We start from the raw sequence: 27,971 nt of genomic DNA, 5'->3' as shown, positions 1-27,971 counted from the left end.
GTATATGACCCTGGAGAAACTCTGATTTTAACTCTGAGTTTAACAAACTACCCGAAAAAACCCCCGCAGATCATCATCTCTGCCACCACAAAGTGCTGTGGTGTTGAAGTGCATGAAATGTACAATTTAGCCTAAGCTACTTGTACTGTTTTACAGTGAATGGGATCGTGTATTACCTCTGCCTCTGTCTCCTTTATAGGTTTTGTTGTATAAATTCTGATAAAGAATTATTTGTGAAAAAGAGTGTGTGAAGTAATGTATCTTCTGCTTTAAACACTTCTCCTTTAAACCCAGCATAAATACAACACGAGGCTCCAGGACAGAGTCTTATTTAATTTTAAGTGTTGGTAGTTTCACTTGACAGCTAAAACGTAACGTCAAATGATGGTTTTCTGCTTGAATAGCCGCCTGAAATCCAACACTGTAAACTCACAAGATATAACTCGTGTTAATGTATGAGAACAACCAAGAGTGCCTTAGCTACTTAATTAGATATTAATGCTGCTAATAAACATTGGGACTTTGACAGGAGACCCATGTGAACACAACCAAGCACTATGAGCTGTAATAAAGTTTCCAAACTGGTTTTCTCAGCCGCATAAAACACTTCTGCTGGTGCCATGCACTCAAGATTTTCTTTAGTCATAGAAAAGAAAAAAGAAAGAAAGCATTAGAGTTATATAATTTATGATAGCTCAGTGGATAAGATGTTAGACTTCTGAAGAAAAGGCTGTGCCCTTGAGCAATGCCCTAAACTGCACAGTTGTATAAATGAGATAATTGTATTTCACTGTGAACACGAGGTGTTGGCCGAACGCCATAAATGTAAAAATGCAAATAAAAATTCATATCTCATGGAATGTAGGCATCATGTAGGGTTCAACAATGTGCACTTGCTAGTTCCTGGGTTTGTGTTGATGTAATGAACACATTGTACACTGCAGTGAACGACTTGTTCAGACAGAGGATAGACAGTCTGGGGTCATTCCAGTTGCATTAATGTCAGGGATGATTCAGTTCAATTCAATTTTATTTGTATAGCGCGTTTAAACACTATCGTCCCGAAGTAGCTTTACAGGAAACAGATTATAAACATACATTTTAAATGTATAAATCAGTTTATTCCTAATGAGGATGCCAGTGGTGACAGTGGCAGGGAAAAACTCTGAGATGATGACATTTTGATGGAAAGTTGCAAGGTTTTCATGCTGTCTGCCACACCTCCCTTTATCAGTGTGTAGCAGTGGTTTCACGGCGTTTAGATGCGGTCTGTACTAGTGGAAGGTTGCTGGGAGGTTGAGAAGTCTTAGTGGTGTACTTCACAAATGACTGGAGCTGTAGTCAATGTTAGTGAAAGTAGTACACAAAGGGTTCAGAGAGGATAAATATGAGCCAATAGAGGGTATATTGTTTATATTGTAGTATACAGTTATTATAAACTGATATTATTTAATACTGATGTATTCACATCCCAGGCTATTTAATGTATCCTGGATTTGTATTGTAAATGTAATTTGTATGTTCTTGTTTTTACTGTTTTCCATCAACTGAATGAAACGTTTTGTATTTAAAATGGCAACTAGTTCAAAATAATAAAATTTTTTCATGCAAATCATGTTTTAAATCCACACGAGTGGATTTTATATTAAAACCCGACAAGACTCTCATTGGTACTCATGTGGTTTTGAAATCAGACAATACAATAATAGTACATTTGAATTATAATCAGGGTAATGCTATGTAACTAAGAAATAGTTATTTGGGCCGATTTTTAGCCAAATCGTTCTTTGTTTTGAGTTACAGTTTGTACTGTCTCCTGGCAAATACCAAAATACTTCATTGTTCAAACTCTGTAAGTCAACACAGAAAATTAATTTTCTTGCCTAAATGCTTGGATAGATCCAGCATGCACTGCATATTCATTATACAACAACTAGACAAGCAGCAACTTGAAATCTCTCATGTTTGTTTTGACAGAAATTGACCATGAGATGGTGCCAGTGACCGCTTGGCTTGACTTTGCATGCAATTTTCAAATTATGTAACAAGGCTCCTTGAGAGCTTGAGCAGGTTAGTATTTAACAAGGTGTTGCTCTAAAGACCACACTGTTCGTTCAGCTGAGGAGAAGTGGCACAGGCAAGAAGGACGCACTGATAAAAGAGGAGGTGTGGCAGGTTGTGTGGAAGGCTGTGCATATTTCCCACTAAATGTCATCATCCTTGATAGCAAAATTTCAGCATATCTAACATGCACACTTTTGCTCCACCCAAATGTCCTTCAGTGTTTTGGAAACACAAATTGAATTCTAAAATAATCAGATCAAATAAATGGCATTTGTTCTCAGTTTCCTTGTGCTCTTTGTCCTTCTTCGTCGTCTAGAAAAATAGTTTTAAAGAAATTAGTTGCCAAATTGATATCCTCCTGATAAATAAAATGCAGTAGGGATTAAATTGGACAACTTTTAATGATCAAACAATACCCACTAGGACCCAGAGGCCCATTAAAAAGGGCAAAACAAAGCTGGCAGGAGCAAAGGAATGAGCCAAAACACAGGACTGTCAGGAGAAAAGAGAGTTGGGAATGCTCAGACACGCGGATAGGATGAGGGTAAGAAGAGGTTGAGATGAGGGAGAGAAGAGGGATCAGGGTGGCTGCAGAGAGACAGAGTGACAGATCGAGATTCACAAGCAGATAAGCAACAGAAGGAGGAGTGGAGGGACGAAAGAAGGAGGGGTCGAAGCTGCTCAGGAGCTTAAAAACAGCAGAGCGCGAAAGGGAACCTTCATACACACAGAGTGAACATGGAGTAAACCGAAGGCGCTCGTCAGGAGGAATAAATCAGCATCACTCGAAGGCCTACGGAGTGGAAATGAACCGAAAAAGCAAAGCAACAGAGGGACTGTAAGGTTAGTGAGAGAGCAGGGAGTAATTGAAAGGCAATCCCACCCACTGAGAAACACACACACACACACACACACACACACACACACACACACACACACACACACATACACACACTGGCTTTATCACAGCAAGTCACACTATAACTGTGTAGCTGCCTAATCATCACACAAACACCTCAACAGTGCCACACATGCTGTATTTATGGAATACACGCACAAGGACTCATAATTCAAAGCTTGCCCTGAGGGAGTTTAGACTGTAGCAAGAAGGCATAGAGAGTCTTGGATGACCCAAGGGCAGGACTGAGCTCGGAGGGAAAAAAAAACACTGACGTTACCTTTTACACAATTTGAATAGCTTGAGATAAACAATCCAGATCTTCAAAACAGAACCTCAGAGAGAGATTTTCCTTTTTTTTCCCTCTCTTAAAACTACCCCAGTACTATTTCTTCATGAGAACCATCCTACCTTTGAGGAACTGCAGATCCGTCTTCACATCAACTAAATACGTTTGACTGGAAAACTACACGCTCACTCTTCACTTTCGCAGAAGTGGGATGGGACCTGAACACTGAGCATCCGTGAGAAATCACTGCCCTCTGAACCTGCACCATGTTGCCCTGGCATGGGCCAAAAGGACCACTCCTGCCCCTGGTCCTGAGTCTTCTACTCGCCACCTGCGCTGGACAGGACAGCCTGGAGGATCTAGACGGTGATGACGAGAGCAACTCCGTGAGCACAGAGAGTCCTGTAAGTTCAGCATCCATGCCCATGTGGTGTGCACCTGTGTTAATGTTGCAGGGGGAATCATTTTATGTGGTTTTGCGTCATCTTGCAAGCATATGGTATTATACAAGAGGTGAAAAACGCTGCCTCAAACTAAATGATAATATTCTTTATGATATATCTGGCAGGTCTGATGCACGCTCCAGTGGGAATGCTGCAACATTTTTTAACAATTATGACTGGTATAAATGTGGTGACCTTCTCTTCTGCAGGAGACTGTGTCTTTAGATTTGGACATAGTTGATCCTCACAGTACCTGGATTGTCTTCAGGGATAACTCAAATAAGGGTGGAAACAAGAAGCCCAAACAAAATAAAAGAACCTCTAAGGTAAGGATCTTCTACTGGACGTGTATGATGATGAACATGCAGAAGATCTTAAGTGTGAATGAATCAAGTAGAACATCTATAGGAAATGAACAACCTTTGAGAAACACCCCCCTCCCCAGATGTGATACTTCTCTTCCTGTTCCACACTATGTAGGGATAAAGTGTGCCTTAAAATACACTGAATTCCTGCATTTAACCACTCTATCACTCTATTTCTCCAGCATGGTTTGCCTGGTCCTCCAGGCCCTCCTGGGCCCCAGGGGCCTCCAGGCCCTCCTGGCCCACTGATGCCCAACCAGGATGAGATACTAGAAGACCTCCAAGTAAAGCTAAAAGGTATGTCAGCAATAATGTTTTTTTTTTTAGATATCAAGGAACCAGAAATGCCAAACTGACCCATTATAAGACGTCATTGCTCAGCCAACCTGGTCAGCACGGTGTCCTGATCAATCACGAAGCTCAAACACTCCTGTTAATGTAAAGGCAGCCGAGTCGTACGTTTCAGTAGTGTGGTTTCAGAAGTATCTAAAACATACCAGTATGAAGCAGATTTGAAAGGCATTCCAAAACGAGGAAAGGTTGAGGTCTTGTTGAGATTTAAACACTGTATGGTTGGAAAAATATTGAAATGCATGATTGATCAATATATATGTAGAAAACAACAAAACCACATTTACAGAATAATTTTAATTCCAAAATGTATATGACCTGCTCTATCCTTCTAAATCATTTCATCCCAATTTATTATTTTTGGGATGACACCTTATCGACTTTTGCTTAATAAGAATATCACTTGGTGTTTTTTGATTTTTTAACGTATGGTTTTAATGGACTCGTGTCTCCAATTCTTGTATGCGGCTGCCAGGATGTAAAACAGTAGCGATGTAGCTCATTTACCTGAAGGCTCCATATGTTGTTTGTTCTGAAATGCTTTTCTGCTAAACAAGTTTGTAAAAAGTAGTTGTCAGTTGCAGTTACTTCCTGCTGTCAGACTCAATCAACATGGTGTTTTTTTTACACTGGATGTTTTTTGTTTTTCACACCATTCTGCATAAAAACGAAGAGTTTCTGAATTACTCCAAACCATTAATCAGGCCACGGTCATAAACACTAAGATATGATTTTGTGCATTGTGTTACTGCCACATGATTGGCTGATTAGATAATTGCACAAATTAGCAGGCGTTCTGATTTCTATATATTGAGCTGAGAGCAAAATTTCCACCAGCAATTCACAACATGCATGAACAGGCTTCTCCTTAAATACACTCATGACGCAAAAAAAACTTCTGACGTTTGACCGCAGATAGGTCTGAAACCTTGCCCATTCTAAGATGAAATCCTTACAGATACAGCTTCAGCATAAATCATATACAGTCAATAAAGTATAAGAAAATCCGAGAGATTTTTAGTGAAATATATCATCTGCAATATCATCTGTTTGAAAGGTGCATCGTTGAGGTCTGAGAAATGGTTTGGTTTGAACAGGAAACATCATAAGCAGGATCGAGCTTCCTTTCAAAAACTGGTTTCTACACAAACCATTGTAGCTTTTATCCTCCTCAAATCAATAACACGTTTATTTACAGGCTATTTTACAGTTTATACAAGTGAAAATCAAATCAGGGATGGGCAGAGTTCGCTCATGGACCAGATTAGATTTTAGATTCTGAGCTACTTGTGGGATTTGCTTTTTGAACATCCTATTCTACATTTAGTCTTCGTTTGCTGTTATAATACCCTCCACCCTTCTGGGAAGATGTTCCACTAGATTTTGAAGTGTGCTTGTGGACATTTGTGAGAAAGTCAGATACTGATGGTGGTGAGGTGAGGAGGCCTGGGGAGCAGTCAGCGTTCATATTCATTTCAAAGCCACTCAAGATCTTCCACTCAAGCCCATGTGAAGCATGCACAGAGTTATTATCATGCTGGAACAGGTTTGGGTCTCCTAGTTTAAGTGAAAGGAAAATGTAATGCTATCACACGTTCTATACAATTGTGTTCCTCCAACATTGTGCTAACAGTTTGGTGAAGCACCACATACGGTTGAAAAATGTCAGGTGTCCCAATATTTTTATCCATTAATTTTGGGCAATGCAGTTGACAAATTTGACTTTGAAAGAGAGTGAAATAAAGGTTGATGAAGGAAGGACTGTTTGCTAAATCCTGGGGATTTCGCATAACTGTAACTAGTTTGATTGAAAACAAAAACCATTTGTTACTAGTGGATTAAACTTGTGTTACTGTTGGTGGAAAATAGACTTTGCATCTATAACATAAATCACTGTTGCTGATTTATTTCCTATAACAGCATATTGTGAAGTGTTTTGTAGGTGTTGACCTACTGCAGGACAATTTTCAGAAAATACCCTCAACAGTTCAACACTTAGCAGCAGACAGGATTAATCCCCCTAAGGGTTTTACATTCACACTGTTATAATGTATGTTTCATCACTTAAAGACCTCAACAATAATACCTACTTTTGTTGTAGGCCACTGTATATTGTAACCAGGCTGAAGGTTGCCAAGTTGTGCATAACTGTGTAAGACAACTGATGTGTATGTCTGTGCAAATAGAAATCACACAGCAGGTTTTCATAGGTGTCAGGTGCTTGTAAACTAGAAAACTGACCCAGAAAAGCAAAATGTAGATGAATATTTATACATGTTTTAATTTGGAGTAAGGCGTGGAGGGAAAAGTCTGGCAGCAATACCCATACATAAACGCTTTCATCACACCAATATTAATAATTGTGGTCTGGTACAAAGAGTGAAAGAATGAAAAAAAAACCAAACACATTATAGCACGCTTTTATCTATACATGCTCACGTCAGCCGTCCAATACGAGGTTTAACATCACACTGAGCCGTAAATATTTCCAAAAATACGCAAAAATGCTCGCATAGATACCCCACAAAAAGCTCAAAACGTTTTATTTTGCACATCGAGCCACAATCCAGCGGTTTGATGAACACTGTGAAAACGGCATACTAAAGATGGCTGCGAAAAAATAAACAACCGAGCAATTGCGGGAATGACTAGATGCAATAAATACAGTTTATATACAAATCAATTATATATTTTTTTATAAACGGCTCTTACATTTTTTTCCACTCGTTGATTATTTTCCTTCGAACAACATTTTATGACGTATTTTATTTATTTAGTACAATTTTTAAAGAAAACGTCATACTTTTGAATCATTATCAAGCGTAAACTCGTCTTTCCTGAAGATTCTGCGAGTTTTACTTCTGATCTGGGAAACTCCTTCGCCAAGTGTGTAGTCAACGTCTACACATTAACAACCATCGCACTGTTTTACAGATGTTTCTGAGACACCGATTTCTACGACAGGGTATTAAAAAGAGCTCATTACATAATGACTTGGCAATGGAGCTACACTACTGTCAAAAGCACTACTATAGAAAATGATCAACACCTTAACATCATCCTGAACATTGTGTTGTTTATAGAGTTGTGCTTTAATGCTCTTACTGGCACCTGATGTGGATGATGTCTGACTGATGTATTTAATGACTGTTTGGCCTGACATGTGTGTGTGTGTGCATGCTACGCTTTTAGCGCAAAGCCTGTAGTGTGTTTCGTATTGTCTTGTGAGTTTGTCGGGACGTCGCATGTTTGATCGTGAGCTGGTTTGAGCCTTTAATAGGTGTAATTTTCTTGGACGTCAGTGTGACTTGGACCTGATATAGAATTCCCTGGATTCCTTACTATGTGTGTGTGTGTGTGTGTGTGTGTGTGTGTGTGTGTGTGTGTGTGTGGAGTGAGCATTGGATGTTGGCCAGGAAAGCAGACACAGGTCTGTTTGTGCTCTGGAGCAGCGAGCTGCAGGCTGTTCTGACAGCAATATAAAACATAAAGGCTCTTATTCACGCGGCAAAAACACAGTGGCGCCGCAAACTCAAGCATGTTCAACACACACGCACGCACACACTCACACACACACACACTCACACACACACACACACACACACACACACGCTCTCTCTCTCTTTTCTTTTTCTCGCACTCAAAATATTTACATCTCCCTTTCAGGCACATATTGTTTAATGACTTTATATGTAGTCAAGTGTCAATCAAAGATAATCCCAAACGTTTCAAATCTCACTGTTTATCTTCGCTATTTAAGACTTAAGAGAGTAGCGAGGGTGTGAAATGCCGGCAGCTTATCAAACAGCACAGCTGTAACGTGAACAATAAGGCGTGAGGAAAAGAAAGCTGGCTTTACTTCACTTTTATTTGTATAGTGTTTTTAATAACAGACATTGTCCCAAAGCAGCTTCACAAACTTAAATAAATTGCGAATATACATTTTAGTATCATAGAGTCATTTATGTTTATTCCTAATGAGTGCGCCATTGGCAAGGAAAAACTCCCTGGGATGACATGAAGAAACCTTGAGAGGAACCCGACTCAGGAAACCCATCCTCATCTGGGTGACCTTGAATGTCCATTCATTGTAGTTCCATCATTGCTGAGGTTATCAGCTGTTCACTGATGGACATTTGTTCATAGTGTCCATGTTCACCCGCAGCAACCATTTCAGCAAACTGTTTATATTAATTACAATTATATTAAATGTGGGAGGTGGGAGCTCAGTGGTTAAGGCATTGGACTTTGGATCAGAAGGTCACAAGTTAAAATCCTCCCACCACCAACGCTACTGGCCCTTAACCCTCCCCTGCTCAGTCCTAATCCACCTTCATGGTTCTTGAGTTTAACCCTCCACAGAAACCTCATGGATCATTAGGCTGATCATGTGGGTCCATCCTCAGCTACATTGATTGGGCTCCAGTTGCTTCGACAGCACTATAAATAAATAAACACTATAAATGAACGACTTTTTCAGACAATTTCTGTCTTCTGGAGTTATTTCTTTACGTCCTTTTGTTATTATGCAACTCAATTTCCAATCCAAAAATATTTCAATTCTCCCTTAAACTGGAATGAAGATCTCAAGGATGCCATGATTGTCTGGGAGTTCTATTGGCTGAGCTCTGTGGGTGGGAGGGGTTTACTCTTTCTGTCATGTCAGCCAAAAGCATCGCTAGTCAATTGACTCGTATTTGAGACAAAGGGCAAATATTGCTTTGTGTATCACAGCACTTTGGAAAATTGCGGACTGGCTTTATGTGTCTTATCGGTATAACGATAACTTCCGCTGGGTGGGAATTGACCGAATTCCCAAATTAGAAAGAAATTCAACAAAACGAGTGTTGGAGTTAGGATTAATAAATAAAAAAGATCTCCTTTCTTTACCCTATTCTTTTTATTCTGGCTGCATTTTGTGTACTTTTGTCCGTGCCAAATACATCTAGAATACATCTGTCGCATGATTCATGGAATTATTACATAAGCACCATGAACCATCATCATCCAGTGTGGCTGCATCCCAAACCACATACACGGGCTACATAAACATCACCACAATTATCTCACCATCATCAGTCTGCTGTGGCTGCGTCCCAAACCACAAGTGGTCAAAAGTGTGGAACTTGTGCAAAGCGCAACATACAGTGTTTTTGTTTGTTGCGTCACTTTATTTATTTTATGAGCATTGTTAAAAAAAGAATTGTATTTTATATTATGTTTTTATAATATATTCAATTAATTTTTGTATTATAATTTCTCAAAACAATTTACCCCAAAATGAATATTTTACTGCTACATCCTTAAACACATTATATATGCTGGATAAACCCAATCCTAATATTAGAGATGTGTGGATTTGTGGACACTTTCAGATAGTTTTTCCTGCAGATTGCATGAGCTGTATGAGATGAGTTATAAAATTAACCTGCAAACGTGGCAGACGAGTGTATCTTTGGAGACGCGTCTACAGTGGGTGTTTGTCATTAGTATAAATTGTTTAAGGAATAATAAATCGCTTCAATGCATCAGGGAGTTCAAGCACAATCAAGAGTTCAGTGGTTACGTTATGTGTATATCGTGAATCACATGTCCTGGGACTTGTAATTTACTATAAACTTTGCTTCTTGTTGCTGTCAGAGATTGTGGACAGCCAGTGTGAGATCTGTGAACAGCCCCCCCGCGTGGCCACAGCCTTCCACAGCCACCTGCAACACAATCTGCTGGTCCAGAGACGGAGCCTGCAGGAGCTCCAACCTTTTAGCAGTGTAAGTTCCCTAAACTCATACCATCAGCGAGCCATTTCTTGGCTGAATACCGTGACTATGGCTCGCGGCACCCACCCACATCTGGAATAAACTTCAAACAGCTTAAATGTAGATTCTGTTTTAATGACGACTGAAGCTTTTTAACACCATCACGAACCAGAATCGAACATAGTTTTATTGGTAAAGTCAGATGAACCCACAAGAACACAGAGAACCTGGCAGTCACTCCGTTTGCCTGTTAGATTCTGAATTAACTGTTTATATGTGTGCAGTAAACTTTAGGAATTGGTCATAAAAACTCTTCACATTCGTGAGTTTTAGTTTGTCAGCATTAACAAAAACGGGGTTTGTAACCGGTCAGAGGAGCTCATTGTTGGTTCAGTCTTAGATAGCTTGCGTTTTTAACTTTGAAAACTTTAAATTATGTAATGTTGGGCATTGGGCTTAACAATGAAGATTTGTGACCTTTCCAAAAGAAGCAGTTGCGCCCATTTTTTCCCCCTCAAAACTCATGAACACCAAACAACAACTAAAAATCGTATAATATTTCCATTATTGTGACGATTAAATTTGTTCATTATCACACTTTTTTTTCCAATTTCATCAATTTTTCGGATGCATGTACACTTAGTGTGTGTGTGCGTGTGTGCGTGTGTGTGTGTGTGTGTGTGTGTGTGCGTGTGTGTGTGTGTGTGTGTGGCTTTTTTTTTTACACACACACACACACACACACACACACTAAGTACACAAAATTATACACATTATACACATTATACACCAAATACAATAAAACTGTAATTGGAAATGTATGGCTTTTGTTTTGTCTTTTATATAATGATGTCTTATTTTGTTTGTATCTCAGCACCCTACATATAGTAAATGAGGCCCTCACCCTCAATGTGTTTTTCTAGATTTTAAGTAAACGAAATGAAACGAGCCGCTGGCACAGGGACCAGACGAGCTGGCAATCGAAAACAGCTGGAACAGTTTGAGTCATTTCTCTTCTCTGTGCTTCCCACAGCCTTCAGACACTGAGCAGTTTCAGCAGCGAGGGCAGGGCTTTAACTCCAGCAGCGGCCGCTACACCGTGAATGTGTCGGGGTTCTACCAGCTCACAGCCAGACTGGTGCTGGGTGAGTCAGTACACAATGCACACGCCATCGAATGCTATCTACTGCACTTTCCTAATACATCAACATAATAAGGTAAGGGTTTAAGCCAGGGTTAGCATGTGCAACCTTCCTCACAACTTACTTCAGATGAACATATACTTGAAGATTAGGGGTTTTCAATGGCATCTTTCCTTCTGATGCTGACTCCGCCCCATCCCTTAACCATGGTAACAGTTTATATAGATTGTTTTAACCTATTATGAACAGTTATGGATTAGGGGCGGAGTTAACATTTCTTATAGTTTAATTTGTGTTTTTCTTCCCACTTGGATCAGTTATGAAGGGTAATGGTTATGGATAAAGCTAACCTTTGGGGTATAAATTAAGTATAGACTAAATGAATGTTTAAAATTGAAAGAAATTGGTTTGGCAGTAAAACTATTTGAATATTAAAGTTTTTATTTGTATGGTCTTCCTACCAGGAATTATTCACATTCTTTGCCCAGCATCATTTTGTGCCTCAAAGCTGGTGTAGACCCAGTTGCATAATTTATTCATTCAAAAGTCAGTGGCAGTGTAACAGTGAGAGATAAAGCTCAGTAGAACAGGATGTGGTTTTTCACCCTGCATCTTCCTACTTTAACCCTCTCCCTCATTACATCGTGTTCTTTCCAGAATCGAGTGAGACTCAGAAAAGGACCCAGTCACGACAAAGGGACAGCGTGAAGGCCTCCATATGTATCGAATCTCTGTGTCAGAGCAACATGTAAGTACAAAGCCGTAGTTGAAAGTCCAGATTTGGGTAAATATTTTTTTATACTGTGTTTTATTGGAATGTCACTATTCTAGAACACTATATTCGTACACACCCGACCTGTAACTGGGGTGCAGTTCCAGATCGATTTAGGTCACGGGTCTACGCAGGAGACACGAGTTCTTCCACTCCGAAGTTCACACACTATGTCCTAATGAAGCTTGATTTCTGCACAGAGTTCAATGATGCATGAACAGGTTTGGGCTTCTAGGTTACAATAAAGGGAAGGTATAATTGCACAATTTTAATTGCAATGGTGTCTATAAACATTTGGCCCTATAGTGCAGGGGTGTCTATCTACAATCTTATCTCAGGTATACAAGTGCCAGTGTGGGTGCAGGTTTGAATCCCATTTAAATCACAATCTTCACTTTTCAATTTCAGCTGTGGCTCCTGCTTAGCTGGAATAAATAGCAGCGCCCATGCCAACCCTTTTGCAGATAAGATTAGTCTTCCCATGTTTATATTACCCACAGTGCACTCTGAGGGCACAGCGGTTTTAGAAATGAAAAAATGGGTGACATTTCTCTATTCTCAGTTTAAAGGCACTGCAGCTCTTAATCTGTGAAGATTGTTTCAAGATGTAAATGTAAGGTTTAGAAATGTTTAATCCTGGTGAAATGTGTAATTCTCACTACAGATGATAGCACAAGCGGATGACGTGCTAAAGTATATCAAGAACAGATGCATGCGCAATTTACATTAAATAGACCTGTGGTATACAATGTAAAAAAAAAAAAAAAAAAAAAAAAAGAGACAGAAACTGAATCTGGTTCTTGCCCAGAATATTCAAAGTACCTAGTGGAGAGATAAGCAAGAAGAATTTGTCCAGGGAAATAAAACTAGTCTCTGAGATGCACTTCGGTTTTCTAAACATTACAGTATTCTGGGACACTTTTACAGGATTATAATGTGTCTAGAAAGATTGTTGAGGAGGAAAAAAAAGGTAATATCACAAATAATTTGTCACCTGTCAAACCAATCTATTGATCTATTTAGATCTGAAGAAATCACTCCATAGCAGGTGGGATTTAGTGGCCTCAGTAATCACACTATTAATAGTAATATATTAAGATTAAATGAAAGAAAATTGGGATTATTGTAAGTATTGTGATGTAAAAATGGGTCACTGCTCATCCTGCAGCAGCTGAGATATGGGACGGTACCAGACAGTGCAAGTCCCGAATGCACGTGCTCAATACTGAACCACACTTGATGGTAATAGTGATGGGTTTTGTGATGGTTCTGCAGGTCTTTGGAGATGGTAACAGGTGTGACTCCCACAGGAGGAGTGTTTAGTGTTCTGCTGACAGGAATCTTATACCTGCAGGTAGGACTGACTAACACACACCGATCAACCATATTTCACGTTACCTTGGCAATGTTATCAATTTAATCTTTACATTCTTTTATGCCATTAAAAAATGGCAAAGCAAAGACACGTGTGTGTGTGTGTGTGTGTGTGTGTGTGTGTGTGTGTGTGTGTGTGTGTGTGTGTGTTCTGCAGGCTGGAGAGTACGTGTCTATTCTAATTGACAATGGAACAGGATCTGCACTAACAGTCCACCAAGAAAGCTTGTTTTCTGGGCTTCTTCTTGGAGTATAAGAGCTTAAGGATAAACTACACATGGTCAGGGACAGAAAGACTTGCATATGGTTAAACACCCAGACAGACACACACAATGAGAGAGAGAAAGAGAGAGAGAGAGAGAGAGAGAGAGAGTGGAAGTGAGAGGACACATGCGGACATACATTCATTGGTCACTTTAATAGGAACACCTATACCCCTGCCTGTTAATGCAGTTTTTTATTCAGGTTGCAGCAGCACAATGCAGCTACAGGTCAGGAGCTGAACTGGACCATATCAGGACTCTGACAGTTAAAGACTTTTCCAGTCATCGACGGTCCAGTTCAGGGTAGTCTGTGCCCTTGATGGCCTCTGATTCAACTTCTTGCCCAACAGGATCGAAACCTTCTGTGAAGGAAGGGCTATGATGTTCGATGCTTGATGAGATGCTTTAATGATCAGCATGGTTGTGATAAGTGACTTTGTGTTCCTGTTTCCTTCTTGGCTGCTCAAACCAGTCCGGCTATTTTCCTATGATCACTCAAATCAACATGGCATTTCTATACACACAACTATCACTCATTTAATACTGTTTTGTTTCTAGAGGCAAAAAAAAAAAAACGGTGATCAGCATCTTCCCAGGTGATCAGCATCTTCCCAGGTGATCAGCATGCTCAAACGAGTCCATCTGGCACCAAAAACCAAGCCAGAGATCACACGCTTTCTGATGTTTAATGTAAAATTAAGCTCTTAACCTCCATGATTTTATGCATTGTGCTGCTGCCACATGATTGGCTGATTGTACACCTCCTTCCTGCAGGTATTTATGCATTCCCGTTGCGAGTGTATATATTAAACCGACACAGTGAACACGACCAGTCTTTTCCAGGCCTTTTCTCCCTCTCTTCATACACATTTCCTCGTTTGTAATACAGAAATCATATCAGCAATAATAATTATGCCGTTTTCCCCAAGATATTTACACTAGGACGCTTGAAAAACATTTTCACCTCGACAGCGGATTACACAACTCTGACATGTTGAACAGTGGAGATGTACGGATTTATTTCATGCGCTGTGTTTTTACGCTACAGCTGTCCACTGAACAGGATCGAGAAATTATATACGTATTTATTTAGCATTTTTCAACAAAGTTTGAATGTTAATAAAAACCTCGCTGAACCTCGCCCCCCCCGACTCGTCTTCATTTACACATATATTTAGTAATGATTACATCCACGTGACCAGACGTGGGACGTGCGCCATGAGTAATCAAGCATATCCCCTCTATCTACTGGCATGCTAGAGACCCATGCAGACATGTGGAGAACACGTGGAACATCACAAAAACATGTGGAGAACACGTGGAACATCACAAAAACAGTAACTTGACAACAGGATGGACCAGGAAGCCCTGGAGTGTTTGAATTCTTTAATAAACCTGGTTGATGTTTATTATTGGTGTATTTTTTCACCAACTGTGTGGATCAGTAACAACCCTAAAATCGCAATACAAGGTGATTAAGCAGTGTTTATTACATTTTTATTTACACCACTGTCATGACTATGTGTAACATGTACGTGACTTTCCATAGATTTCCTTGGTTCCAGAGCCCCATTTCTTGAAGGACGGGCAAAAATGTTAAGATTTTTGACAGGCATTGTGGATTTAATGTGTTTACTATTTAATCACGCCTGCTCAATACTTTTCGAGCACATTTTCACTTTTTCGTTCTGTTTGTGTTCAAATGTTATTGAGATCCAAAGTAGAGGCTGTTAGTGCTTCAAAAATGCAACACATTTCGAATTTTCTTTCTCACATACACATTCATACAGACATACGCAATGCTTTTTAACAACTATCCAACATCTAGGTGAAATTAGATTGAGAATCTTCTTCTTCTTCTTTCGGCTTCTCCCATTAGGGGGCGCCACAGCGGATCATCTGTCTCAACCCCCCCCCCCCCCCCCTGTCCTCTACATCTGCCTCTTTTACACCAACTACCTGCATGTCTTCCCTCACCACATCCATAAACCTCCTCCTTGTTCTTCCTCTTTTCCTCCTTCCTGGTGGCTCCATCCTCAGCATTCTCCTACTGATATACCCCATGTCCCTCCTCTGCACATGTCCAAACCATCTCAATCTCACCTCCCTCACCTTGTCTCCAAAACGTCCTACATGCGCTGTCCCTCTCATAAACTCATTTCTAATCTAAATTAGATATAGAATATAAAGATGAAATAAATAAAAATAAAGTATAAAAGTATATTAAAAGGTTAAATTATGACTATGGACTATAAAAAATAAAGTTAAGAATAATATAATAAAATATAAAATAATATAATATTAACAGATATTGAAAGAAGTACAGATTGAAGTGTCCCAGTGTGATTGTCAGTAAAGTGCCTGGGTGCTGGTATTAAAGTGACACTGTGCTGTGCCAGTGAGAAAAGTGAGACAGAGAGAGAAGTCCCAGTATCAGGTGCTAGGTGTTTCTTGGTTTAGATGCTGAACAGCCTTTAAGAAGAAGCTCCTCCTCGTTCTCCCTGTGTTTGCTTTCAGGGATCAGAAGCGCTTCCCTGAACGCAAAAGAGAAAAGAGTCTATTGTTGATATGGCTGAGGTTCTTTACCTTCTGCGTGCTGTAGATGTCCTGTAGATCAGGGAGCTCGGTGCAGATGGTACGCTAGGCTGAACGCACCACCCTCTGGAGGGCTCGCCTGTCCTGCATGGTGCTGTTTCCACACCAGGAAGTGATGCTACCAGTCAGGATGCTCTCAAAGGTGCAGGTGTGGAAAGTCCTTAGCACCTAAGAGAGCAATTTAAAGTCCCTCAGGCGTCTCATGGTACAGACGCTGCCGGGCTTCTTCACCAATGTTTCTTGATGTGACAGGACCATGACAGAACGCCAAGGTACCGGAAACTGTCCACTCTCTCCACTGGGATCCTGTTGATGTTTAGTGGTTGGTATGACCGCTCCTGCTTCCTGCAGAAGTCCACTATCAACTCCTTAGTTTTGCTGATGTTCAGGAGAAGATTGTTCTCTTGGCACCATGTCTCCACCTCTGTAGGTGGGCTGTCTTGTTGGAGATCAGGCCCACAACTGTGTCGTCAGCAAACTTGATGATGACGGTGGAGTTGGAAGTGGCCACATAGTCATATGTGTACAGTGAGTACAGCAGGGGGCTAAGAACACAACCCTGAGGAGCTCTAGTGCTTAAGGGTGAGGGAGGATGAGGTGTGTTTGCCCACCTGTACTGCTTGTGGTCTGTCAGGAAGTTGGAGATCCATTAACACAGGGGTGGGCTGAGTCTCAGGACCTCTAAATTAGAGGTGAGCATGGAGGGGATTATGGTATTAAACGCTGAACTGTAGTCCACAAACAGCATTTTCACATAATTCCCTTTTCTGCAGTCCAGGTGGCTCATCGTGTGGAAATGATGTATAATGGCGGTAAGGGAAATGTAGAGGATCCAGAGCGTCCGGTAATGAAGCTGTGATGAAGTCTCTAACCAGTCTTTCAAAGCACATCATCACTACTGAGGTCAGGGCTACAGGGTATCGTTGAGGCAGGTGGGCTGGGGTTTCTTTAGGACAGATATAATTGTGGACTGTTTGAAGCATGAGTGAACAACAGACTCTCCAGGGAGAGGTTGAATATCTCGGTGAACATTAGTGCTGCAGCCTTGAAGCGAGCATAAAAAGTATTTAGCTCGTCTGCCATTTCTGTTTCAGACTTCAATCATGTAAAAAAAAAACAAGCCATATTTGAAATAATGACACCATGTTAATAAGAATTGCAAAGAAAAAGCTATCACTTCTATTGTTGTTAAACGTTCACAGCGACAGAAAAGCGTTTCAGGCCGAGTGTGTGACGTGCCGGTGTAACAAAATCCACAAGCTGCGTTCGCCCCAGCCTTTTATCCTCCAAATGATTTCCATGCACAAGGGTGTGTGCGGTTTATTTTTGGGGTTTGGGTTGGTGTGATATGAACAGAGTCCTCTCGTCATGTGTGTTTGTGTGTGTGTGTGTGTGTGTGTGTGTGTGTGTGTGAGACAGACACAAGCTGCAGTTGCAGCTGGGTTTCACTGTGTAAAGATCTATTAAGAACCTCAAATGGATTTTGGCGAGTTTGTTTATGGCCTTTGATCTACACATTTGATTTTTCGCCATTATGAAGTTTAAGACTTGGTCTGGAAACATTTATGACTTTCTGAGTAGATCCTTTAACTAAGAAGCCGTTATGAGGCTGTTTTTCTGATAAATGTTTCGTCTCAAATAGCAATTTCGGGTTAAAATATTTGAAAACTGTTCAAATGTGTCGGGTTTTGTGGGATTTTCCCATAAGTTTTTTTTTTATGTAACTATTAGAAACCTTTCAGCAACATTGCTGCAAACCTTTTGATTGCAGTTAATATGAACCCAAACACTAAACAGCATAAATGTGTGTGTATGGAAACAATTTCTTTTCGAATGTTGCACAATATTTACAAAACATCACTGAGCATTTTGAGGACGTTTTCTGTGAACCAGTTTAAATGTTAATGAAATGCATTAATTTGCTCTGTTTTGTTCAGGATTTTGTAAATTTACATACAATTCGACTTCTTAAAAAAGAAATGACACCCGAACATCTATTCAAATCTATTATCCACATTGATTACGAAGCAATTTAGTGACCATTTAGTGAAAACAAGTTAAAAAGATGATGATCGAGAACAAATAGGACCAAAGTAATTGTACCTTCATATCTTCTAGTTCCGAGTCGTTCGTTCTTTTGTCACGTGACTTCCATAAACGCTACACAATGTAAAAGATACGCGTCGAGTAGAAAATAAACGGATCGGTCTGAGATTACTCGTTCTTCTGAGTCACAATAAAGACTCGTTTAAAACGTACTAATCGTTCAGGAATAAATCAACACTAGAACACAGCGGTTGAGATTATATAAGATGGTTTATCTTTACATTCAACAGGATTTTCAGCAGCAGCCTTTCCTGCTGGTATCTAAAGAAGTCTTTAAATGAGCTTGCTACATAAAAGTGGTGTCCAATAAAATGATTCTTAGAATGGGGGGTTTCACAGAATGTACACAGAGCTGGGATTTCGTGTTTGAGCAGAAATGTATGAGTCAGTCTTAAATATCCAACACTCTTCTGGTGCTACTGAGGGGAGTAACTGCAGTGGCTGTGCTGCATTATTGGAAAATCTGGTGCATGCCACTCTTACACAGTTTAGTTGCCAAGTGATGCTCCTGAACACATGCACAGAGAATCAGCTAAACTTTCAGTGACCTACAAAACCATAATGACGAAATAAGAAAATGGCTGATAAAATATTGTTTGAGTGACCAGTCAACATTTTAGACTCCAAAACAGATAGAATGATGGAATTTGAGGAGTTTGATGACTCTGATGTTTCAGCAATCGTGATGAGACTCTCCTTATGTAATAGCTTCATTAGTCTTATTTACAGCAAACAAACTTTCCTGACCAAACATCGCTATACACGGTGTAAATAAGCTAAAATAACTGAAGTATAAAGTTAAGTAATAAGTCAGAATAAGTGATAATCAAACGGAAAAATTGAAGGGTGAGAAAAATTATCTGTATTTTTTACATAGAAGAAATAGAAGCATTAGAAATAAAATAGAAGTAAATAGAATAAGAAGTAAAATAGCTTTCCATTACATAGAATCACCGCTAGAAACACACACACACACACACACACACACACACACACACACACACACACACACACACACACACACACACACACACACACACACACACACACACATTCGGAGGCTGTGGACTGTGTGCTGTACTGAGGGATAAGAGATGAGGTCATCATACTCAAATAGTGGCGCCTGCTGTCTGGCTCAGTGCCCCACTCTCTCAACACACACATACACACACACACACACACACACACACACACACACACACACACACACACACACACACACACACACACACACAAAGCTGCAGTACAAGTGGAGTGCCTTACCTTACGAGGACCTTCAAATAACGTGCAGAAAGATAAATGATCCCATCATAATCATGTGGCTATTTACACATGATGGTTCCACTGAAAGCAATGTCTCATTAAACACACACACACACACACACACACACACACACACACACACACACACACACACACACACACACACACACACACACAAGCCTGTGTTTGCCAGCATGTTTCTTGTTAATTGCACTTCATGGCAGGCTTTCAGTGTAGAATAAATGATGTTTGTTTTTCAGGAGAAATGAGCGAGTTTCCACGCGCAGCATCACGACTCCTCCGCCTGGCTTCCAGCACATTCCCCCGCCCGAGTCCCCCAGCGCCTGCTCCCACTCCTCACCACTCTCTCATCTACAACAATGCATTGTAGCCAAAAACACCCATTGCAAGGCCTGACTTAAAGAAATAACCTCTAAAATAACAAACAAAAAAAATGAAGAAGGATGTTCTTGTATTAGATTTAGGACCCGGGACCCAGAGGCTACCAGAGGGACAGGGTGACGTCAGGAACTTTTACGCCAAGTTTTTATCATCCACTGGTTGATAAAAACACTTGAAGTTTGCAAGTTTAAAGATAACAAATAAGAGCAGCTTGTAGGTACCAGTGCAGCATTGTACACAATGCGATCAAAAAATTCAACATCCTGCTACCAACTCACCCCATTAGCATAAAAATAAACTTCATTATAAACCATGAGTGTTTGCTGATGCAATAGTAACTGAATCAGCATCCGAATTACTAACGCACAATCCTGCCTTCAATATCTAGGGCATGCCCACTGTGACCTTTGATTTGGCCAGTACAATATCCTTATTTAATTTTTTTTTTCTTTGTAAGCAGATAAATCCTTGGTAATATCTTCCACAGTCTGATTGACCTGACTGACTGTTACCTACATAATATTCTGGAATAAAAAAAAGTTTCTTAGTAGAGATCACTGATATCACCGCTGACTCGCTCATTAGATATAAACTTATAGGGATTAATTCATCAATTTAAATAATTTATTACACAATATATATCAGTGAAACTGCATTGTGACAAAGTTCACTGTTAAAAGCACAATACAAATAAAACCGAATTAAATTACAAGCATGTGTCTGTATGGCTTATAGTCCGGATTCCTGTATTAAGCACTAAACTCATTTATTGTACAATAAATGGACTGTTTTCATTGCATTTTTTTTTTTTTTTTTTTAAAGAAAACTTTGAAAATAAAACTGCATAAGCTGCATTAACTGCATATTTATGTCTAAATATCATGAAATCTTAAATGTCAGGAGCTGTGCTAATTTGACATTTAATATACTACAGTTTGTTATAATGCAACCACAATTAAGTTTGATTTTTGGTCCTTCATAGAAAAACACTTCTGCGGCATTATTACATGCTAATTTTTGGGGGAAAATGACAATAAATCCACATTATAATTAAAATGATATCACGATAAACAGTGTCCAAGCTATCATGCATTTAAAAAAATATTAAATACGTTTATTTACCAAACTAATTGAAAGCTGATTTAATGTTCAATTTTGTACTTTAGCATTAAGTAAAAAGGGTAAAAAGTGTATTGAGTTAATTATTATTATTATTTTCTTTTTTAGAAATAATAACATTTTGAAAAGTTTGTAAATAGATTATATCAACAATTTTTAAACAAAAGTCAAATCAGATAGCTTTGTTGTAACACTAGTAAATTGTGAGAATCCTGATATAGAGTTCATCACTCGAATATGTGTCACTATATAGAAATATATATAACATTTTATGATTATATTATATGATCCCGTTACACGTGAGAGTAGTGGATATTATGGGATATATGTGATGCTGCTTTCGATTTGTAATCTTACTGTCGTTCACAATTTTGTATAGTGAAGTATGTTTATTGCACTATTAACACTATTAACTACTAACTTTTATCTTCTTCTTTTGGCTGCCCCGTTAGGAGTCTTCATAGCGGATCATCCGTCTTCATACCACCCTGTCGTCTTGCCTCACTATATTCATAAACCTCCTCAAATTGGCTTGGTGGACAAATAGAGCTGGGTGCTATATTTCCTAAAAATATGACCAAGAGGTAAATGATAAATAAAAGAGGGCCCAGAACAGAGACTTGAGGAACACCAGCGGAAACAGATGAGGTGTATGATCTGAAGTTTTTAAGAGGGACAAATTGATTGCGCCCAGAGAGATACGATCTGAACCAGGTAAGAGGGACACCAGTAATACCTATAGAGCATGCCTAATCTATTCTGGAGTTAATACAGCAACTTTAAAGATGAAGGACCCACACCAGAGGTAAGAGAAAACTATATGATATCAGTTACTATACTAGATAGAGAAGACAAGCAGGCTTTGACCAATTGAGTGTGGAGAGGCTCTAACTGACAGGTGGAAGACTTAGATTAGCGAATAAGACTCGATAACTCATCAACAGTTGGAAGAAGAATAAAACACTTTAGGATGCACAGTTATAAGGAAATAATTATCTTTGTGGTTGTAAAATGAACTCTGCTTAATCACACACGTCGACTCTGAATGATTAATAAACAAATATCTATAGCTGTAACACCATACTGTCTCTTATAAAGACAGCGAGACTAAGACAGTCCATTATGGCAGGCAGAAAAAGTTGTTTGCATATTGCCAAAGCAACTGCATGCCGGAGAGAAGAAATGTGTTCGCTGAGAGATGTTTGAGTCAGACATGAAAGCAGGTCATTAGGGGCCATGAGGATCATCCTGCCAGAGATATTTCAGGATATTCTTATCTCACTGGATCCAAACTTTCCACTCATTCATCCTCACCTGCCTGCTGGAGCTGAGAGAGGGCTCATGTTCCCACAGCGCCCCCTGCTGTCCCGCATAATACAACACTTTATATTGAAAGTTGCTCCCATTTAATGAAGCATGTGATAAAACAGTAGACAAACAGCCTTTGCTTTTTAGCTTTTTTCAGTAGAAAATAATTGTAACTATTTTAATCATTGAATGATGAGCATAAAAAGCACTAAATAATCAATTAGCATTTGCTAGCACTTACCTGACAGACTTCTTGTCAGACCTAAAGAACCACATATTTATATATAAAATGTCGAACTGAGTTTTGCGCTGTCTAATATTTTCCCTTTCCTTCCTTTTCACCTTTGAAACTCTATTTTCATGTTTCTTATCGAAATTCATGATTATTTTCCGCCAAATAATCTCGCCGCTTTCACTAAATCACGTGATTAAACCGCCAATTAGCCAGTTTGAAATCACGTGATGCATTTAGACGCATCCTATTGTATAGCAAACATCATCACCAGGTACAAAACCCCAGAAATCAGTCCTGATTTCTTCCCTCAGATATCGGAATAAAATAATTCAATATTTTCCCATTTTTAAACAATATTTAAATAATATAATATAACAAATAATATAAGAAATAATATAATTTCAATAATGGGTAATTGTAAAAAGCATTTCACTACATGTTGTACTCTGTAGGATTGTGTATGTGACAAATAAAATTTATTTTTTTATAGTTTATTTAAATAAATATGAAAAATATAAAATATAAAAATAAATATTTTTAAATACGAAAATTTTGCATTATTTTATGAGGGATATTTCTCAATTAAATCCAAACAGCTATAAATATCATATTTAGTTTGTTTTCATTTTATAAATATAATTTGATAAATCTTTAAAATTCCCTCTTACATCTTATCATTTATCATTAGTCATATAATTATTGTAATTTAAGTGGACCAAACAACACACTTTTCCCACTTTTCCACACTTTTCCCATAGTTTGATAGGCAGAAAAAACCCAAATAAATAAATGATTCATATCGGATGTATTTTTGTGTAAAAAAAAAAAAATTGGTTACAAAAGTTTTACATGCTCAATTATTTTTTTTTTACATAAACAGCATTAAAGAGTTGCCTTCTCACACACACTTTCAAACACGCTGCTTTCAAAACCCAATATCGTCAAATCACTGATGTGAATTCTGAATCTTTTCAGTCGAATCTTTTAGCACCAGTGACCTCACTGCAATTTATCCCAATTTTCAAAATTTAGTCCAAAATGTTGATGATAACAATATAGGGAGGGTTGAATACTATAACTTTGCCTCACAAAAATGGAATGACACTTTTATAATTGAATGCTATTTTTAATGAAATATAAGTGCTAATAATGTTTAGGGGGTTATGAAGGCACTTGAACCGTGGAAAAGATTTTGAGAGTGAGATTGTTCAGTAAAAACAATGCTGGAACTGATTCAACTTTAGGGCTAATAAACAAATCAAATGTTACCATGTAATTTTCTTCTCTTTACAATTCTATCGTCTAAACCAGCCTAGCCTTGGAGATGATGGAACATTTCTCAGACTGTATCTATGCATCATTTTGCCCGTTTTATTCACTTCCAATGGAGCAGCAACTTTCACAGTATTTTTCCCATAAAGTCTCTTTTCATAGTCCAGAAGCTGGTCCCAGAATCCTTCGTTGAGGCGGATCGAGGGTCGACTCTGCCTCACCCAGTTGTGCGCCTGGCACAACGTCACTCCTTTGTACTTCATGAGGTAGGCCATGATCAGAGCAGGGGAACGGCTCATGCCTGCCGCACAATGCACCAACGTCCCACCTGCTCGGTTGTTATGAATGCGGGCTGCTACTCGGTCAAAGTGGTCACTCAGACGTGCAGTGGGAAGATCAGGAACAGCCACACGTATACACTCAACTCCTGGGTATGTGGGGCAGCTGTGGGACAGGGTGGCGTTTACGATGAGGGTGATGCTCTTACGAGCCACGAAAGCTCGATTGAGAGGGGCATCGGATCCGCCCAGAAAAAGGTTTGGGGTGATCTGGGACAGAGACATGAAGCTGGAGAAGACAAAATGTAAAGTTTACTCCTAACAACCTGGTCATCCATTGTCATTCTACACACGCAAATTTTGCAGCGATTTTCAATATAAACTTCACCAGTCTTTTCATTATCTTCAACCAACCTCACAGTCTCTGTTCAAATTATAATAGGAGACTGAGAAGCTCTCTGGTGCGTCGAGGTGGAGATAAATTAGGACCAATTAAACTGCAAACAGACTCCTGAAATTAAAAGATTCTGTTCATAATAAAAAATGTTTTTAGCGATGTATAAATTGAGCTGTAGGATTTACTAGATGTTCAGGAACACTTTAAAATTACAAGCAGCACCTTTAAAATAGAAATAAAAACTGTAAGATGTAAAAGAAAAAACTAACAATATACAAATAATATGTTTATACAAAAACTGACAAATATTCCTAACACTTCCATTTCCATTTCAATAATAGCATCCTGGACTTTCGATAATTTTTTTAAAAACATTTGATTGGGTCAAATTTAATAAAAAAAAAACATTTTAATAGTTATTTCTGAACCATTTTAACAAAATACAAATAGAACTACAGTGATAAAAAGCAATAAACCATTTCACATCCCTCATTATCTAAATATTTTAACCAGCCATGATGATAATTATATGTTAAAACGAAGTGTTATATAAAATCACGTCTACATTTAATTATTATATATTATTAGATTGTTTTACTTTATTACTTCCAGTCATGTTTTTAAATGTATCCATGTGATTTGAATTGACTGACCTGGTCCCTTGTTCTCTCTCTCCTGACTGCTCTGTGTTTCTCTGCCACAGAAAATCAGCTGTTGGCACACTGAACCATAAAAAGGCTTTGGGAACCAGAGACCAGGAGAGCAGGAGGTTAATTTTAGAAGGGCCAAGCAGCTGAGTATAAGCCCAGAGAAACACCGCTCTGTAAAGTAAGTTACAATCAGCAGCAGGTCATGAGGGTCAGAAAGGCCTTCTCTGTTGGCTTAAACTCAGAATCACTGACATGTTGAAATATATTTTTGTCTATGAATATGTATTAAATGTACAAAAATGAAGGAAATGCATTGAAAACATGGGGTCATTTTATGAGGTCAATATCGACGCTTCTGCTAGAGATGATGTATGCCAGCTGGACCAGAGGTCCAGCTGTGGATTTTTTGTTTTAGTAATGCCATTCATTCTCACCGTATACCTATCTGTAATACAGCGCTCTGTTATACTGGGTTTCTCTTTAATATTGATGCTATAGATGTGGCATCGTAACGATGGTTTTAAGAGGTGGATTTATTCTGGTTGGACACCACTGAAGGCCGAGGTCTGAAATACACAGTGGTTACAGTATATTAAAATGAGAACCCTTTTGTCCTCTATAACTAAATTATGACTGTGAGATGCTGCCTGACTTTAAACTTGCTTTAAATATAAAATAATGATCAATTCTTACATTCGTCTCTTTAATATTCACTCACAGATATTGTCTTTATGGGACTATTATAGCCCATTAGCCGCCCGAAATTAATAGAATTTTTGATATGACAAAATAATGGTATTTGAGGTTGTAAAAATAATACACAAAATACACAAGCTTTATATACAGGGGAAAAAAGTAATTTTATTCAAACAAGTATTTATTTATTTATTTTATTAAATTCCAAAAGAGGTATTACATAATTATGACAAATTAACACTAACTTCCAGAAAAAAAGAAACAAAACAAAAAAAGAAAAATGACATAAATATCAATGTTTTCAGAGAATCACATGTTTTCAGTGCTTCTTTTGTTTTTTCCAAGTTTATTCCACTCATCCCTGTTACGTCATTGACAGGCGATCAACGTGGACCGGTCGCGTTTTAATGACGTATCACTGCTTTGTTTGGGTTACAACGCAACAAACATGGCGGAATTGAACCGTCAGCTTCAGGAATATTTAGCGCAGTCTAAAAGCGGTGCAAAGACAATATCCCAGTCGAGCTCCAGCACCACGCTGAACATCGACGAAGCCGAAAGCAATGTAACAGGCACCTGGTTCGGTCGGTGGTCGAGCCCGTTCTCGGGTCGCGCCGGTTCTTCCACAGGCCCGAGCACGGGCAGCGGGTTTTCCTGGCCGTGGTCAGCGGAATCTGATCCCTGTCTGCCCGGCGTAAGTCGGTCTCAGCGAATGGTCGCGTTCGTGGTGTGCATCTTATTCTCGGCGCTGTGTTTCGGACTCTCGGCTCTATACGCGCCGCTGCTCTTACTGAAGGCGAGGAAATTCGCTCTGCTGTGGTCGCTCGGCTCGCTGTTCGCGCTGACTGGTGCCGCCGTCTTGCGCGGCCCGAGCCGCATGATCGCCGCCCCGTCCCCGGGGGCCGTGGTGTACCTGTGCTCGCTGGGGGCGACGCTCTACGCGGCGCTGGCGCTCCACAGCACCATGCTCACGGCGCTCGGAGCCATCGTGCAGATTGGCGCTATAGTGGGCTACGTGGTGTCTCTGGTACCCGGTGGCAGCGCCGGGATGCGGTTTGTCGGCGGAATGGCTGCGTCGGCCATCAAGAGGACAGTGACGGGAAAAACCATGCCCATATGAGCACATGTTATGGACACATTACAGGAGACAATACTCCAGTGTGCAGGACAGATGTGTTTGAAATTTTGGGATGTGTATTGTATTAATCTAGAGTGCAGATTACCAGTGTTTCTCATCACCTGCTGTCAGGAGAAAGGGCTGGGTTCTGCATTTATCTGGATTAACTACAATCTATTTGATATTTCCACTGTGAAATGAGGACCAAAGCAGTACTTGTGCACATTTAACACATTTTGTAATATTGTAAATAAAAAACATGTTGATTTACACTGTACAGTTTTCTAATCTGGGAATTATTTGTCATGTAGGACAAGTGCAACTCACTATCGTGTTTCCAGTCAGTCCGAGGAGACAAGATTGAACATCTCTGAGAAATACCATGTCTCCATTCTGATAATGAAGAGAGATGATAAAGTGTAGACCTGAGACCATTAACACTGCACATGAAATTTAATTAGTGGTTTTAGTCTGGATGCTCGAGTAGGACAAAAGAGCTTCAGGAAAGTTTCTAACAGGATTTCTTAATCAAATACCTTCCTCTGGGTGAACAATACAGCAGTGTTGGAAGGAATTCACCATTCGAGAGCTGCTGTTTTTAGGAAAACAATAGCATCCAAGATGGACCAACTCTTATTGTGTTCAAATTCACACCAAAAGGGCAAAAATGTGATCACTTACCCTGTACCTTTCATTGCTGTATTTCAATAAACATTTATTAATTTACCAGCTGTTAATGTGCACTTAAATATTGACAAAACAATGATTATAAACTTGTGTTAAAATTATTACTGAAAATAAATTGGGTGTGAAATG

General features: G+C 39.3%; 4 protein-coding genes across 5 annotated transcripts in view; 3 read left to right on the top strand and 1 right to left on the bottom strand.

Annotated features, from left to right (window-relative positions):
* The first annotated feature begins 431 nt into the window (after nt 1-431).
* Nucleotides 432-27,971, top strand: part of fgf12a (fibroblast growth factor 12a) — a 176,467-nt gene continuing 148,927 nt past the window's right edge. The window contains exon 1 of the mRNA XM_083525235.1: nt 432-447. The gene's annotated coding sequence lies outside the window, so the exon portion shown is untranslated. The remainder of the gene's footprint in view (nt 448-27,971) is intronic.
* On the top strand, nt 2,591-14,858 carry LOC310717320 (erythroferrone). Of its 2 annotated transcripts, XM_083525220.1 has the most exons (9): nt 2,591-2,907; nt 3,346-3,655; nt 3,904-4,020; nt 4,242-4,356; nt 10,051-10,178; nt 11,200-11,311; nt 11,966-12,056; nt 13,356-13,434; nt 13,612-14,858. In XM_083525220.1, exons 2-9 carry the CDS (start codon nt 3,518-3,520, stop codon nt 13,708-13,710), a joined length of 879 nt encoding a protein of 292 aa, XP_083381346.1. In that variant the 5' UTR covers nt 2,591-2,907; nt 3,346-3,517; the 3' UTR covers nt 13,711-14,858. The 2 variants fall into 2 exon arrangements, with proteins under 2 accessions (XP_083381346.1, XP_083381345.1); XM_083525219.1 differs by having other exon boundaries at nt 2,591-3,655.
* LOC310717337 (dual specificity protein phosphatase 14) lies at nt 23,469-25,449 on the bottom strand. Its single transcript, XM_083525253.1, has 2 exons — nt 25,346-25,449; nt 23,469-24,584 (listed from the first exon to the last, which is right to left on the bottom strand). The coding sequence occupies exon 2, from the start codon at nt 24,578-24,580 to the stop codon at nt 24,041-24,043; it is 540 nt and encodes a 179-aa protein (XP_083381379.1). The 5' UTR covers nt 24,581-24,584; nt 25,346-25,449; the 3' UTR covers nt 23,469-24,040.
* On the top strand, nt 26,251-27,881 carry sft2d3 (SFT2 domain containing 3). The gene has a single exon (XM_083525245.1). The coding sequence runs from the start codon at nt 26,487-26,489 to the stop codon at nt 27,156-27,158; it is 672 nt and encodes a 223-aa protein (XP_083381371.1). The 5' UTR covers nt 26,251-26,486; the 3' UTR covers nt 27,159-27,881.

This window comes from Silurus aristotelis (assembly GCF_946808225.1).
Source record: "Silurus aristotelis genome assembly, chromosome: 22".
NCBI lineage: Eukaryota > Metazoa > Chordata > Actinopteri > Siluriformes > Siluridae > Silurus > Silurus aristotelis.
Note: the sequence above shows the minus strand (reverse complement) of the source record. Positions and strands in the feature narration are given on the sequence as shown.

Coding starts and splice junctions, on each gene's coding strand:
- LOC310717320 (XM_083525220.1), top strand. CDS start 3,518: ATGTTGCCCTGGCATGGGCCAAAAGGACCACTCCTGCCCCTGGTCCTG. Junction 3,656..3,903: donor CCGTGAGCACAGAGAGTCCT/GTAAGTTCAGCA, acceptor TCTCTTCTGCAG/GAGACTGTGTCTTTAGATTT. Junction 4,357..10,050: donor CCTCCAAGTAAAGCTAAAAG/GTATGTCAGCAA, acceptor TGTTGCTGTCAG/AGATTGTGGACAGCCAGTGT.
- LOC310717337 (XM_083525253.1), bottom strand. CDS start 24,580: ATGTCTCTGTCCCAGATCACCCCAAACCTTTTTCTGGGCGGATCCGAT.
- sft2d3 (XM_083525245.1), top strand. CDS start 26,487: ATGGCGGAATTGAACCGTCAGCTTCAGGAATATTTAGCGCAGTCTAAA.